The sequence below is a fragment of the Sarcophilus harrisii genome, chromosome 6, assembly GCF_902635505.1.
Source record: "Sarcophilus harrisii chromosome 6, mSarHar1.11, whole genome shotgun sequence".
In the NCBI taxonomy this organism is placed as follows: domain Eukaryota; kingdom Metazoa; phylum Chordata; class Mammalia; order Dasyuromorphia; family Dasyuridae; genus Sarcophilus; species Sarcophilus harrisii.
In genome coordinates this window covers 44,824,927-44,837,696 of record NC_045431.1, presented here as the reverse complement: position 1 = coordinate 44,837,696, position 12,770 = coordinate 44,824,927, and the positions used below count along the sequence as shown (strand labels likewise).

Below are 12,770 nucleotides of genomic sequence, written 5' to 3'. Positions count from 1 at the left end.
CTCCTTAGAGGTTTCTGATTTTGATAGATTATGACAATACTTTAGGGTACTGTTTGCCACAGTTTGATTATTACAGCAGACTCATAGTGGCTGATTTACTTGGGTTATGAAATGACAAATTCAGGGGGGGGAATATTAAAATGAGTAATATATAGTCACAATTCATACAATCTTTCAGGGATTACTAGGATTATGTTTATAAAGGCATCTATGTCCACTTGTGACTATAAAGGGCTCCTAAGGCTCTTATACCTTTGATTTTCATGATATTATTATGCCCAGTACTAATCCAAGCTTATTACCTAAAATGCAAATAAACTTATCTAAAAGAGATAGTACATTTTGCTAAAAGTCATTAGTATATTAGCTTGTATTTCTTTTTCTCTTATATTAATGTTTAGAAGGGGGGGAAAAATTAAGCAGATAAATGCTAAAGGGAACTGGCAGGGAAAGAAAAATTTCCAGAGCTTGAGGAAGACTAGGCTCTACTTAGCAAAAAACAGAGTAGTAGAATCATAGGTGGCAAACTCTGCCCAGATCCAATCACATCTCACTAATTTTTCATGACACTCAATTTCTTTGAAAGTGGTTTTCAACAGTCAGCTATTTGTCAGTATTCGGGTGAAGATGGGATCCACCATATTGTGTTACTATGTGTAGGCTCAGCATATATAAAATTCAAAGGAAATCATATAGCATTTTAAACACACATTAATAAGAGAGTGCGATAATGAGTTCTGAGAAAAAGAACGCAATTTTCCATTTATTGCTTTTTATACTTAAAATCTCAACTATGAATTTTTGTGATCAAAACCAGAATGCTCTGTATTATGGGGATCAAGAAGAAGAGAGATGCATTTCAGAACTTTTAAAAACAAACTTATTTTGATTGCTTATTCATATGTATACTGTCTCATTTATATGGGATAGTCGATTAAAAGTATAATGACTATAATTATATGTATGCCCATCATTAATCATGAATGTGTAATCATAGTCATGAATACAACTCCATTTACTGTAAAATATTCCATACATATCGACATATATATTAGAGAACAGCATTAAGTTAATCCATCGTTTTTAAGTCTCCTAAATTTTACATGTTTTTAAAATCCTTTTCTCTTCAACATCCCTTTTAGAAGCTCTTGTATGCATGAGAGCAAACATGTACTGAATCCTAAAATATCAGTAAAGGTCTAATGGAAATCAGGTAATTGGTCAAATCTAATCTTTTCTGTTCTCTCCTCCTTGAGTTTTCCTGAAAATTTCAGCACCTGCTGTTGCTGGTTTTTTAAATAAACGAAAGTGAATGAAACTGAGGTAATTCAATTAAAGTAAGAATATACAATCCCAGTAATGCTATTCCAAGTGTCTTACTGGTTGGTCAGTTCGATTGATGCCAATCAAAAAGAGCAGCTCAGCCACAAAGAGGCTGATGCAGAGATTTTTATGGATGGTGTTACGGTCACTCTGAAGGCCACGGAAAAAGCAGAAAGTGAAGATGCAGATCAGGAGGCAAACCAGGGACAGGAGAATTCCAACCCATGTAATCACATCTAGAAGGAGGTCATGGACTGCATCACTATGCTGAAAACATAATGGAGAAAAAGGTCAGTCAGTCACTGGTTCTATATGATTTTAGGTATAGAGTCATGCAGAATACTATGTAATAGTTTAATTTTACTACATTTATTAATTGACTTTTCTACAAATAACCCATAATGAGCCATTACTCATTATCTGAGTTTTCTACTCACAGAATTAAAAATACATTTTTTTATTCCTTTTTTTTTTAACCTTAGATTTTGTAGAGTCAAATTCATGTTTAATTCAGAATCAGAATAACATATTCTAAGAGTTAAATGACAAATTTTGGTCATCTACTCCTACTTTAGGACAGTTGTAATTCTTAGAAGGATTTTCCTTAAAGTTTGCCTTTTTGCAACTTTTACCCTAGTTTTTAGGTCTGCTTATCTGCTAATTTTTTTGTCTTTTTTTCATATAACATCCTTATTTGAGCTGAAAACACATAGTATTTCTTACCTTCAAAGTTTCCTCTTTTCAAGGCCAAATTTCTTTAAGTAGATCTCACATAATCTGATCAGAGGTCTTTCACTATCTTGGCCATTTTCCTTTAGATACTCTTCAGATTATAAATCTTCTTTCTAAAATATCCTAGACACTAAGATTCTCTTAATACAGCCAAAGAGCTCATTAGCTTTCTTGGCTGACTATCTTATCAATACATGTTGAAGTTCAGTCCATTAAAAGCCCTGACTTACTTTGCAAATGGACTTTTGTCTAACTACATCTTCCTTATCCTTGTAAAGTTAATTTTTTGACCCCCTTCAATTGTAAAAGTGTAAAAGACCCTGCTCTGAAGAAACTCTAAGTCTGGTGGGGGAATACAACATGGAAACAACTATGTACAAACACACTATATGCAGGATAAATTGGAAATGAAGAAGTAGCAGTAAGAAAGTCTTTCTATAGATTTTAAGGTTTTAACTAGGACTTGAAGATGGCAGAAGCTAAGAGAAGGCAAAAGGAAAAACAAAAAGACTGGTGTAACTGGATCACAGAATATGTGGGGAGAAGGTTTAAAGTATAAGAAAAGAATGAGAAGATTGCTTCTCAAGGTTTTTGAATGCCAAATAGAGTATATTATATTTGGTTGTGGAAGGGATAGGGAGCTACTTGATTTAGTTGGGCATGGGAATGAAATTGTTAGACTTACAATTTAGAAAGATCACTTTGACAGCTGAGTGGAACATGGACTGGGAAAAGTCTGTGGTAGGAAGGTCAGTTAATAAATTATTGTAATAATCTCCAGATAACAAGCAGTGAGAGGTGCCCCCAAGGTGGGGGGCAACATTAAAAAAGAGAAGAGGGTATATGTGAGAAATATTACCAAGGTAACATGGGCAGACCTTGGCAATAGATTGAAAGAGGGTGTCAAGTCAAAAATGCCATGGAGGTTGAGAATCGGGATTACTGAAAGATAATAACCAAGTTAGTAGTAGTGGAGGATTTGTTGAGAAACATTAATGAATTCCAATTGAGTTTAAGATGGCTACAAAATATATAGAAGAGAAGGTGAGAAAGTAGGGGGGGGGGAAATGACAAGATTGGACGTGTCCTTAATGAGATCGAGAAAATAAGGACGACAAAAGTCATCCTGGTCGACTAGGGAAATGATGGTCCCTTCTATTTCACAAAGGAAATTTATACAGAATAGCCAAGTTTCCTTTCCTTTTTTTTCTTTTGATTCAAATTTTAAAACATTTTAAAATTACTTTGAGTGGTCAAGTTATTTCTTAAAGATGATTGGATACTCTCCATCAACTGAGTCCCCTACTCTGTGTCCTGAACCCCAGCATGTCTGGATCACTTAGGTGCAAATACACAATCCCCTCTTCCACAAAGGACACTGCTGGAATCCTGTCAACTAAACCTTTTGAAATTTACTCTGCATACGCCTAGATTTATTTCTCATGAGGAATTTAAATTATGAAATGAAATCTCATGGGAATTTAAAGTACATCTGCACTGCTTTATTCTTCAGGGGTCACTAATAAAGTAAAGGGTTATTGAAAGCTTAAATTCTAATTATTTGAGTATCTGGAGTCTGGTTAGTGCTCAACCTGCTATATAATCTCAGCTGGTCCACTGAACAGAGCTATTTGCCCATACCTTCGATTCAAAGGAGAGATGCTGTGACCGAAAGTGAAGTACCAACATTCAACACAGCAGTTTTCTATAATGGGAAAAGCTTCATGGGTAATACTTATGAAAATGTGGTCTAGAAATCTAAAGACAAAATTTTAAAAAGGAAGAAAAACTTTGTCACTGTGCCTTTATTTAGTTCCATTATTGTAGAAGTATTTACTTTGTTCACTGCCTTTCCTTTTTTTTTTTTTTTTTGCAAAACATCGTGCAGAGTTGGAAACAAATGACTACCGTTTTTTCAGAAGTCAATGGAAAGAGAACATGGCCTCATTGCTGACAGAGAAAAAGGTCTCCAAAGACAGAATAAAATTTAAGGATTAGTTTCTATTCAGAAGCTGCCTTGTCTGACTATGATAAAGCCTTATCAATATCAAGTATCTCTAATATGAGATTCAAATCCTTGCCTGACTATGATAAAGCCTCATCAATATCAAGCATCTCTAATATGAGATTCAAATCTTTTAAATATAATAATGTCTCATTGTACTTTATCAGTATAATGTATGAAAAGTGATGATAACATCAAATGTCAATGGAATCTGCTATAAATATTCTCTAGTAAGTCAGAGAACACAGTGGATGCAACATAACTAATGACCAAAATCTCTTGTATTTGAAATGGAAATAATAGTCATTAAGATTTCTTCACTTTGACGAGGGGGTATTGAACAAGTTGGCTATTTAATTATTCTAAGTAAATATAGAGCGCCAAAATGACTTTTTATTGCTTATTAGCTTGTTTGTCCAAGGTAATATTAAGAAGAAAAAAAAACACTTTAAATCTTTCTTTATCCTTGTTATTTATATAGAAATTCATCTAGATTATTCAATTTCTCATTCTATTTTACTAAATTTTTGCCTGGGGGTCTCAATCTCTTCTACCACTACTTAATAAAAATTCACATGTCTTTACACAAATCTTTAATTACACTTCCTCTCCAAGTGACCCAATCACTCAGATCATACAATAATGGTAGGTAGGCTACTAGTTTTTTTCATTCTTGTCATTTCTTAGCTCCTGGACTACTCACACCAAGTAAGTTTAGGGGGGAAAAAGTGAAAATGAGCAAGGAATTGGGAAGAGGATTATATAGACATGAGAAAATTTGACCTTCCTTTGAAATACTGGGGGAACTTAATTAGTTTTAAAAATGAAAGAAAAAATTATATGTATAAGCTAAAAATAAGGATTTTTTTGCAGTCAATTTGATAAAAATGGAAATAACTTTGAGTCATATTTTCTCTTTTGCCAAAGACTTCCAATGATTATCCAGAAAATTAATGTAATTATGTAATTTTGCTTCACAAGGATTGGTTTTGTTATTTTTATCATCCTTCATTTCACAGTTAGAAAACTGGTTGTATTAGACTTGAAACCAGATTAGGTTTGAGTTCTGAATCAACAAATAAAGTACCATGCAAATATGAGATATTATTATTAATATATGTGCCATTTAAAGATAAGATACCATTGTTGCTTCTTCTCTTCAATTATTAATCTTTGAGAGAGTCGTAAGTTTTCAACTCTCATTAGAAATTCATGCTGCTAAAGCATTACAAAAAATAAAACAAAACAAACAACAATAAAAAATGGAAGCAAACAAGTAGTTCCCCTTCCAATTACCCAGCATCCTGGTCACAATCACAACTGATTGCCTGAAATTCTTTAAGCAAGCAAACAAAAACTTTTCAAATTTTATTCAAGGATTATTTAGGAGAAAATTATTTGTGAAATTTTGTGTTTTATCCTTTCTGAAATACTTTACTGAAAACAGTAGATGAAATGTAGAATGCTTTTGATCGATTTCTGCAAAATTCCCCTTATGCTGTTTCTGCCTTTAAAAATAATTTTTTTCTTCAAAATTTGCGTTTTGTTTCTTATGTCAACATTTTATAACAGCTTCTTTCAAGTCAGGAATTCTTCTAGTTATGTCTTTGTAGACTGGCAGTTTAGGAGGTATATAAAAAATATTTTGTTACATTAAATTGAATTTTAGTCTACCTTTTGGATTATTACTTTAATGGTCCTAATCACAAACTGTTACTAAGATAGAACATATACCCACCAAAACTAAGGCATATGTGCTAAAGAAGAATCTGATGTTAAAAAATAATTTCCCATCAAAATTACTTATGCTACCTTAATGGCTCAAAAATACAGGCTAAAGGAAAAATAAGCCTAAAAATATGATTCTTGTTATTTTGGTTGTGTGAAAAATAATAGTAACAATATTCTATTACACTCAAATCTAGTCATGAATTGCTTCAACAACAAAAATCGGGCTTCATTCCTTAAGATAGTAGGAGAAAAGCAAAAACACTAAATAAAATGAAGACATAAATGTTTTTTCATTTTAATTCTAATATGAGTGGGTCACAAATAACAGAATAGTATGAAAACATTTTAGTTATCTTGTGTCCTTTTGATGCTCTCTACCTTAGTAATGTGGAGAGATCAACTGTTTCTGATGCTATTTGAAAATTTCCCCTCCTGATCTTTATCAGCTGTTCATGAATCAATTACCAAGAAACAGTTTCAGTCTTCAAAATAATGTTACATAATGTTCCATCTGACTTATTAAAGCATAATAATGAGGTTTTAAATTACCTCTTAAACTTCCTGTAATCAGGAATATTTCTACTCCATTTTAGCAGCTGAATGAACACCCCAAATTGATTTCAGGGAATCAGTTGTAAGCCACTGTTTGGAATAATGGTTTTTTGTCAACAAGAGATTAGCATTATCTGATGAGCATTGTGTGACTACATAAATAAGTTGGGGCATTGATCTGCATCAAACTGATCATATAATTCAATCACAAAAGCTACAACCCTTTGGGATCATCTAGGTCTGAATGAATAAGCTTATTCTTCATTCTAATGAGAGTCATAGTTGAGTTATAATTGAGGCAAAGCATATGAAAGAATGACCAGCATTTTCTTTTCTTTGATTATTCCCAGAATTCTCCTTGTTGGAGGGAGGGGAAGGGAGTAATAAGTACTTTCTCTCTTCCCCCTTTCAAATAGATGATGACCTTGTGAAGTTTCAAATGTCAAAATATTTGGACTCATCACCAGTCATTAGCAGTGTCCACAGCAGTGGGTAAAAGTAGGGTCTGAATTGGAAGGTGAGAGAGACTTTAAGAACAAACAAGATCTACCAAGAACAAACAGCCTCAAGACTAAAAAGCTGCTAAACTTCATATTCCAGCAGAGTTACATGTAAGGAAAAATTCATGACTGATCAGATTAAAATGCTATTTAGTGCTAGAGCAGCAGTGTACTATGTTCTCTTACATCAGTTATGATTCTCCACAAAGATTTTATGTGGACATCCCTGATTCAGGAGAAATTTTTGTATTAACTGCTTTTACTATATACAACTTTTACAAATAGTCATTTATGAAAAATAGTGGACTTTTTTATTGTGATTATTTTGATTACTAATTGATAATCAATTAATAGACAAACACATCAGGTGGGCTCTTCTGGGTCAGTAATAGAAAAACCTGATGCTTTCAGGATTATCCCTAGACTGTTTAGGGGAGAAGTAGTCAATTGCCTTTAAGAGAACCCAGCCTGCCAGTGCTGGTGGAAATGGAAGAAGCAGCCTAGAAGATATGCTACAAAAGATAAATGCTGTTATTATGCTAAGAAGGAGTGTTTGTTTATAGGCTTAGGGAAGGAAGGTGGAAGGGAATAGAGACAGACACAACAAAAGCACTGAACTCTCTTATTTACAGTGAGATAAAGAATACACATTTTCCTTGGACTATTCTTTGGACAAAACAATATCAAAAACCTCTTCAGTTTAAAATGAAAATAATAGCAACATCCACTTTGGAGCCATTAAGATTTACTCTATTTGAATAACAATTCAGATGCAGACAATTTAATTATTTTAGGTAAAAGCCTAGATCTGAAATTTAAGCAGAAGGTTCCAGCTCACTAAGCTAATCTGAGACACTTGAAATGGTCTTCAGTGGTTTGTACTCTACTCCCCTTATTAATACATCTCCTCACTAGTAGCTGAGTCTCCACAAACTGTTCATTTAGAGTCTCTGAACTCTATGTCTCTCACTGTAATGAGTGAATACCAAAACACAGAAAAAGGAGAAATACTTGCTTTTTATTTAGTATAGTATTTGTGTGTGTGTGTAATTTGATCATTCAGGGTACAAGTCTAAAATTTCATATGTGATTTTGAGAAAATATCAATGGAGGTAAAGTAAAAATGTTTTAGGAAAAAAACTAGCATTCAGGAAAAAAGGCAGTTTTGGAAAAAGGAGTCTTGAATAAAGTTAGAGCAAAAGGAATAAGAAGGGAAGAAAATAGAAGTGAGCAAATTGCTATTGGATCTAATACAACAGGCCCTGTGAATTGAAACAAAACATTTTAAAAAGTAAACTAGAATTAACTGCCTCAGGATTGATGAATTATTGGTTGAAACAGACAGAATTTTCAGAAGGGAATAGCATAGAAACATTAAAAAATGCTTTTTGCAGACCTAGCTAAGAAGTTGGGGTGACTAGACAGATGATGAGTTTTTTTTAGCTTTCCTATATTTCAAAGTTCCAAAAGTTACTGAACAAAAGAAGATGTGAAACACAAATAGATAACAATATCGGTAATAATAATGGCAGAACTCAGCACCTCAGAAGTCTAACTGTCTTCTTTTTATTATATTCTAGTGTTGAAATATGTAAAGAAGTAAGATTGTTAGACTGCAGCCCTTTAAGCTTTTGGGCTAAGAATAGGGAAAAACACAGAAACCAATCCTTGCACTTCCTTTTATAAACTAAGATACAAAGCTAACAAAATCTAAAGAAATGGCAAATTTCACAACCTAGGCCCTTTGATAGGTAGCATAACCCTTCAAACACAATCATCAAAATGATATACTTTTCAGTTATAACAAAGATTAGAAAGGAATCATCCAGAAAATTCACCAAAAGTCCAAACTAAATAGGAAACTTCTCCTGAGGGAGATAATTCAGTTTGATTCTTTGAAAAGAAGTAGATCTGTTGGGGGAAAAAAATGAAAGAAATACAAGAAGGCCAGTTTCAACTGAACAAATTACTAACATTCAGTGAGTCCCATCTATAGTATCTGCAGAGCACTCAACTAGGTGCTGAGGATACAAAGGAAAAAACCAATCCTTACCCTACAAAGTGTATGTGGTAGTGGATATGTGGTGGGAATTTAAGGAAGAAGAGAGCATAAGTAATATGGAAAGCTTCATGGAAGCAATGAAACCTGAGTTGAAAAAATCAGCATCTGAAGAAGAGGAAAGAAGGAAAAGCTGAGATTTTTTACTCTTCTGTAGAATGTGTTCCTTCCCTTGTAGTTCCTTTACCTCTGTGTAGGATTCCATGTTCCCTCCTCCTTTCTCCAAAATTTTGATGTAGTTTATGGACTTTCTTCTCTCTCTAAGAATTCTATAAGAACTCTGAAAGATTCTCTTTCTCTTCTCCCCATGGAGAAAGATTCCCAAGCTTTTTTGCATTGAGGGCCTCTTTGGAAATCTAAGGATTCTTTCTCAGAATAAACTTGTGAATTATATAAATAATACACAGAGGATTACAAAGAAACCAATTACATTGTTATCAAGTCAAAAAAAAAAAAAAAAGTAGATCCAGGGTAAGAATTCCTGCTTTCATTTGGAATTATGCAAATACTGTGACTAAAATTTCCATACCTTTGACTCAGAGATTCTATTAATAGGCTTATATTTGAAATAGATCATGAATAAGTCCCCAGAGAGTCCCAAATGTGTGTTTTGTCATTTTTTGATAGCAAAGAAGTAAAAATAAAGTAAATGGCCATTAACTGGGGAAAGGCAAGATACATGACTATTTACACAGCTGTAGTAAATATTATTGTGCTATAAGAAATGATGAATTGGGTGGAAAAAGAGAAGCAAAGAAAGAGCTCCCTAAACTGATACAGAATGAAACAAGAGCCAAGAAAACAATATGCACCAATGACTTATTCATTTGTTCAGTCTTGTCTGACTGTTCACTAGCATGCTGGTATTGTTCATGGGGAAGGATACTGGAGTGGGTTACTATTTCCTTTTCCAGTTGATTAACTGAAAAGAGAGTAATGAATTTGGCTGGGATCACACAGCTAGTAAATGTCTAAGACCCACATTTGAATTCAGATCTTACTCCAGGGCTATCCATGGAGCCTTCTAATGGTTTCTACTCAGTAATTAAAGTAGTATAAATGGAAAGAACCACAGACACACACACACATCAGAAATTGGATGCTGTAAAATTATGAACAAGAATGGCTTGAAAGAAATGAGGAAATGTTCTCCATCAACCCTAACCCTAAATGCAGAGATTTACTATCAAGTATTTGATAGCATACATATTTTCAAACTTTTTTATTGTATTGATTAGTTATTCTAATCCTCCCTCCCTTTTTTGCCTTTAAAAATCATCTATTACATGGATGGAATGTAACAGATGGAGAGTTGGAAATAAAAGTGATATCAGTGGCAGTGTTATTTAGAAATAACAGATCTCTTTCTAACATACTTAAAGAATAAATATAGTTAGAAAGAAACTGCTTTCATTTGAAATTCATATAACATTCCTCACAGGTTTAATATAGAACAGAAAAAATAAATTTTCACCTGGATTATAAATCACATATTAACCTCGATTAAGCATAAACCCAGTCACTGTCTCATGAACTCTTGTACTATGAAACCTAGTGAAAATTAGTATTCAGGAAAATCATTTTGGTGTTTGGAATTCCAATTCTAGATAGTATAAAACAAGATTGTGCTCCATGTAATCATAGTTAGGAAAGACCAAATTATCTGTTCTAAAACTCTCATATCCCACGTGCCCTTCTTTCAAATTAATATAGAAATTATTGTGATGGCCTTTAAAAACTGGCATTTAGATGTCACTTTAATGTCTGTGAACCTTTGCCTGACACACATTATTTCATTTTATTGTTGGAACAACATTTTGGAAGTGCACAATTACTAGCAAAGCTAACTGGTGAGAACTCAGAATTCTACACCATAATCAAAACTATATTATCACCTAGAAGAAGCAGGTGCTTGTCTTCCTATACCTGTAGGGTATGCTTCAAATTCTTAACAATTATAATGACACATTTACATAGTATTTTAAAATTTACAATGTACAAAGAATGAAGACACTGAGATTAAGAAGGTTAAATGACTTTTCCATAATCAAGAGAATCAGTAAAGTTGGAAGCTGGAAAAAGAGGCAGAATTATAAATAGAAAAGAGTGCTGAACTTGGAAGAGACCCAGATTCAAATATCCATGTTATCAATACGAAAAATGACGTTATTTGGTCTCAGTTCTTCATTTATAAGATACAAGGGGGAAGGAATATATTAAATAAAGGTAATATTAAAAAAATAAGCAAAAGGACATATAAGGATTATAAATACAAAATATTCTAAAGAGAAATGAAGGGAAGCCTAAGTAATTAGAAAAATATACAACTTCATGGTTTGACTAAAACAAAACAATAAAAATCAAGATCCTCCCTAAATATGCTGATTTGATGCAATCAAACTGACAAATTGTAATAAAAATAATTTGAATGAATAAAAAATAAGTAGAATTTTAAGGCAAATAACAATGACCAAGTAGGTGCAAAGGGGGCAAAAACATTATTACATTTCAAACTGTATTATCAGTAATTGTCAAAGCCAGTTGGCAGTGGTTGAAAAAAAAATAAGTAGCTCAATATAAGCGAATCGATAAGCAAGATCAGAATCAATCAAAGCATTGATCAAGTATATATTTTATTAAGTGCCACACAGTGATATATACTGTAGATCCAAAGAGAGTTACTGAGCACTGGACTACCACAAAATTCGAGCATGCAGTAGTCCAGTGCTCAGTAAACTCCAGAACACAAATCAATGAGGGAAGGTCTTCTGGAAAAAAAAGCAGTTTGGTAGAATGTTTAAACCACAACATAACAATCTACACCCATGGTAAATTCCAAATAAACAAATAACCTAAATATTTTAAAAGGCACATTTTTTAAAGAATAGAGGGTGAAAAAAGTAATTTTCAAAATGATAGGTAGAAAGACACTTAACAAAAGGAGTTGTGGTGATCATGAAATATAAAATAGATAATTTGAAGAAGTGCAAAAGCCCTTTGATACCATCAGTAGAAGAATAGAGAAACTATCATGAGGATAATCAAAATCACTGCAACCAGTAGTTCATAAATTTTGATAATGAATATGAAATTGACATAAATACATAAGGTCAATAATCATTTCCCAAAGGCTAAGTAGTCAAAGGATATGAACAATTTTAAAGTAGTTTAAAAATAACTCTAAATTATCAACAACTATATGTGAAAGATTGCTCCAAATTCTGTTAATAAAAGAAATAACAATTGAACAACCCTGAGGTTTCACCTCAAATACCTGTCAAAGTGATAAAAATGATAAAACATGAAAACAATATTGGGGCAGCCTGGAGAAAGGCAGTCTAGTACAATGATGGTGGAGATGTTAATTGCTACAATTTCCATAAAACAACTGAGAATTATGCCAGAAAAATCACTGCTCTGCTTATCATCATTTGACCTAGATATCTCATTAATACATATATATCTTAAAAGAATTGAGACACAGAGTTTTCATAAAAGACAAGATATTCATGACTTTTTTTTATTGTAGGAAAGAAAAAAAAACAACTAGAAGAAAAATTGATTTCTGCTGTTTTACTTAAGTAATAATCTCTTTTAAGGCAAGGTCTCTTTTCAAAACAGTATTAAATATTAATTCTCTATCCCAGAATATACTTTAGAAATATGGTGAATCTCTACTCCCTAAATCAATCAACCTAAGTTTTAAACTAGATATGGAACCAAAATTGTAAATTAAAATTGAAGGACAACAGAAAATCAGGAATGAAAATACATACACATACACAAAAAAGAGCAAATTTATTACTTCCTAGTTAATTAATATAATTTTTTAAGTCAATTTAAGTCAATAGGTATTAAGCACCAATTA

General features: G+C 32.7%; 1 protein-coding gene across 15 annotated transcripts in view; it reads right to left on the bottom strand.

Annotated features, from left to right (window-relative positions):
• ADGRL3 (adhesion G protein-coupled receptor L3) overlaps positions 1–12,770 on the bottom strand; it is a 571,267-nt gene that overhangs the window by 97,892 nt on the left and 460,605 nt on the right. For all 15 annotated transcript variants that reach the window (XM_031942424.1, XM_031942418.1, XM_031942420.1 and 12 more), the window contains one exon: positions 1,381–1,590. In XM_031942424.1, the coding sequence (XP_031798284.1) occupies positions 1,381–1,590 (210 nt within the window). The remainder of the gene's footprint in view (positions 1–1,380; positions 1,591–12,770) is intronic.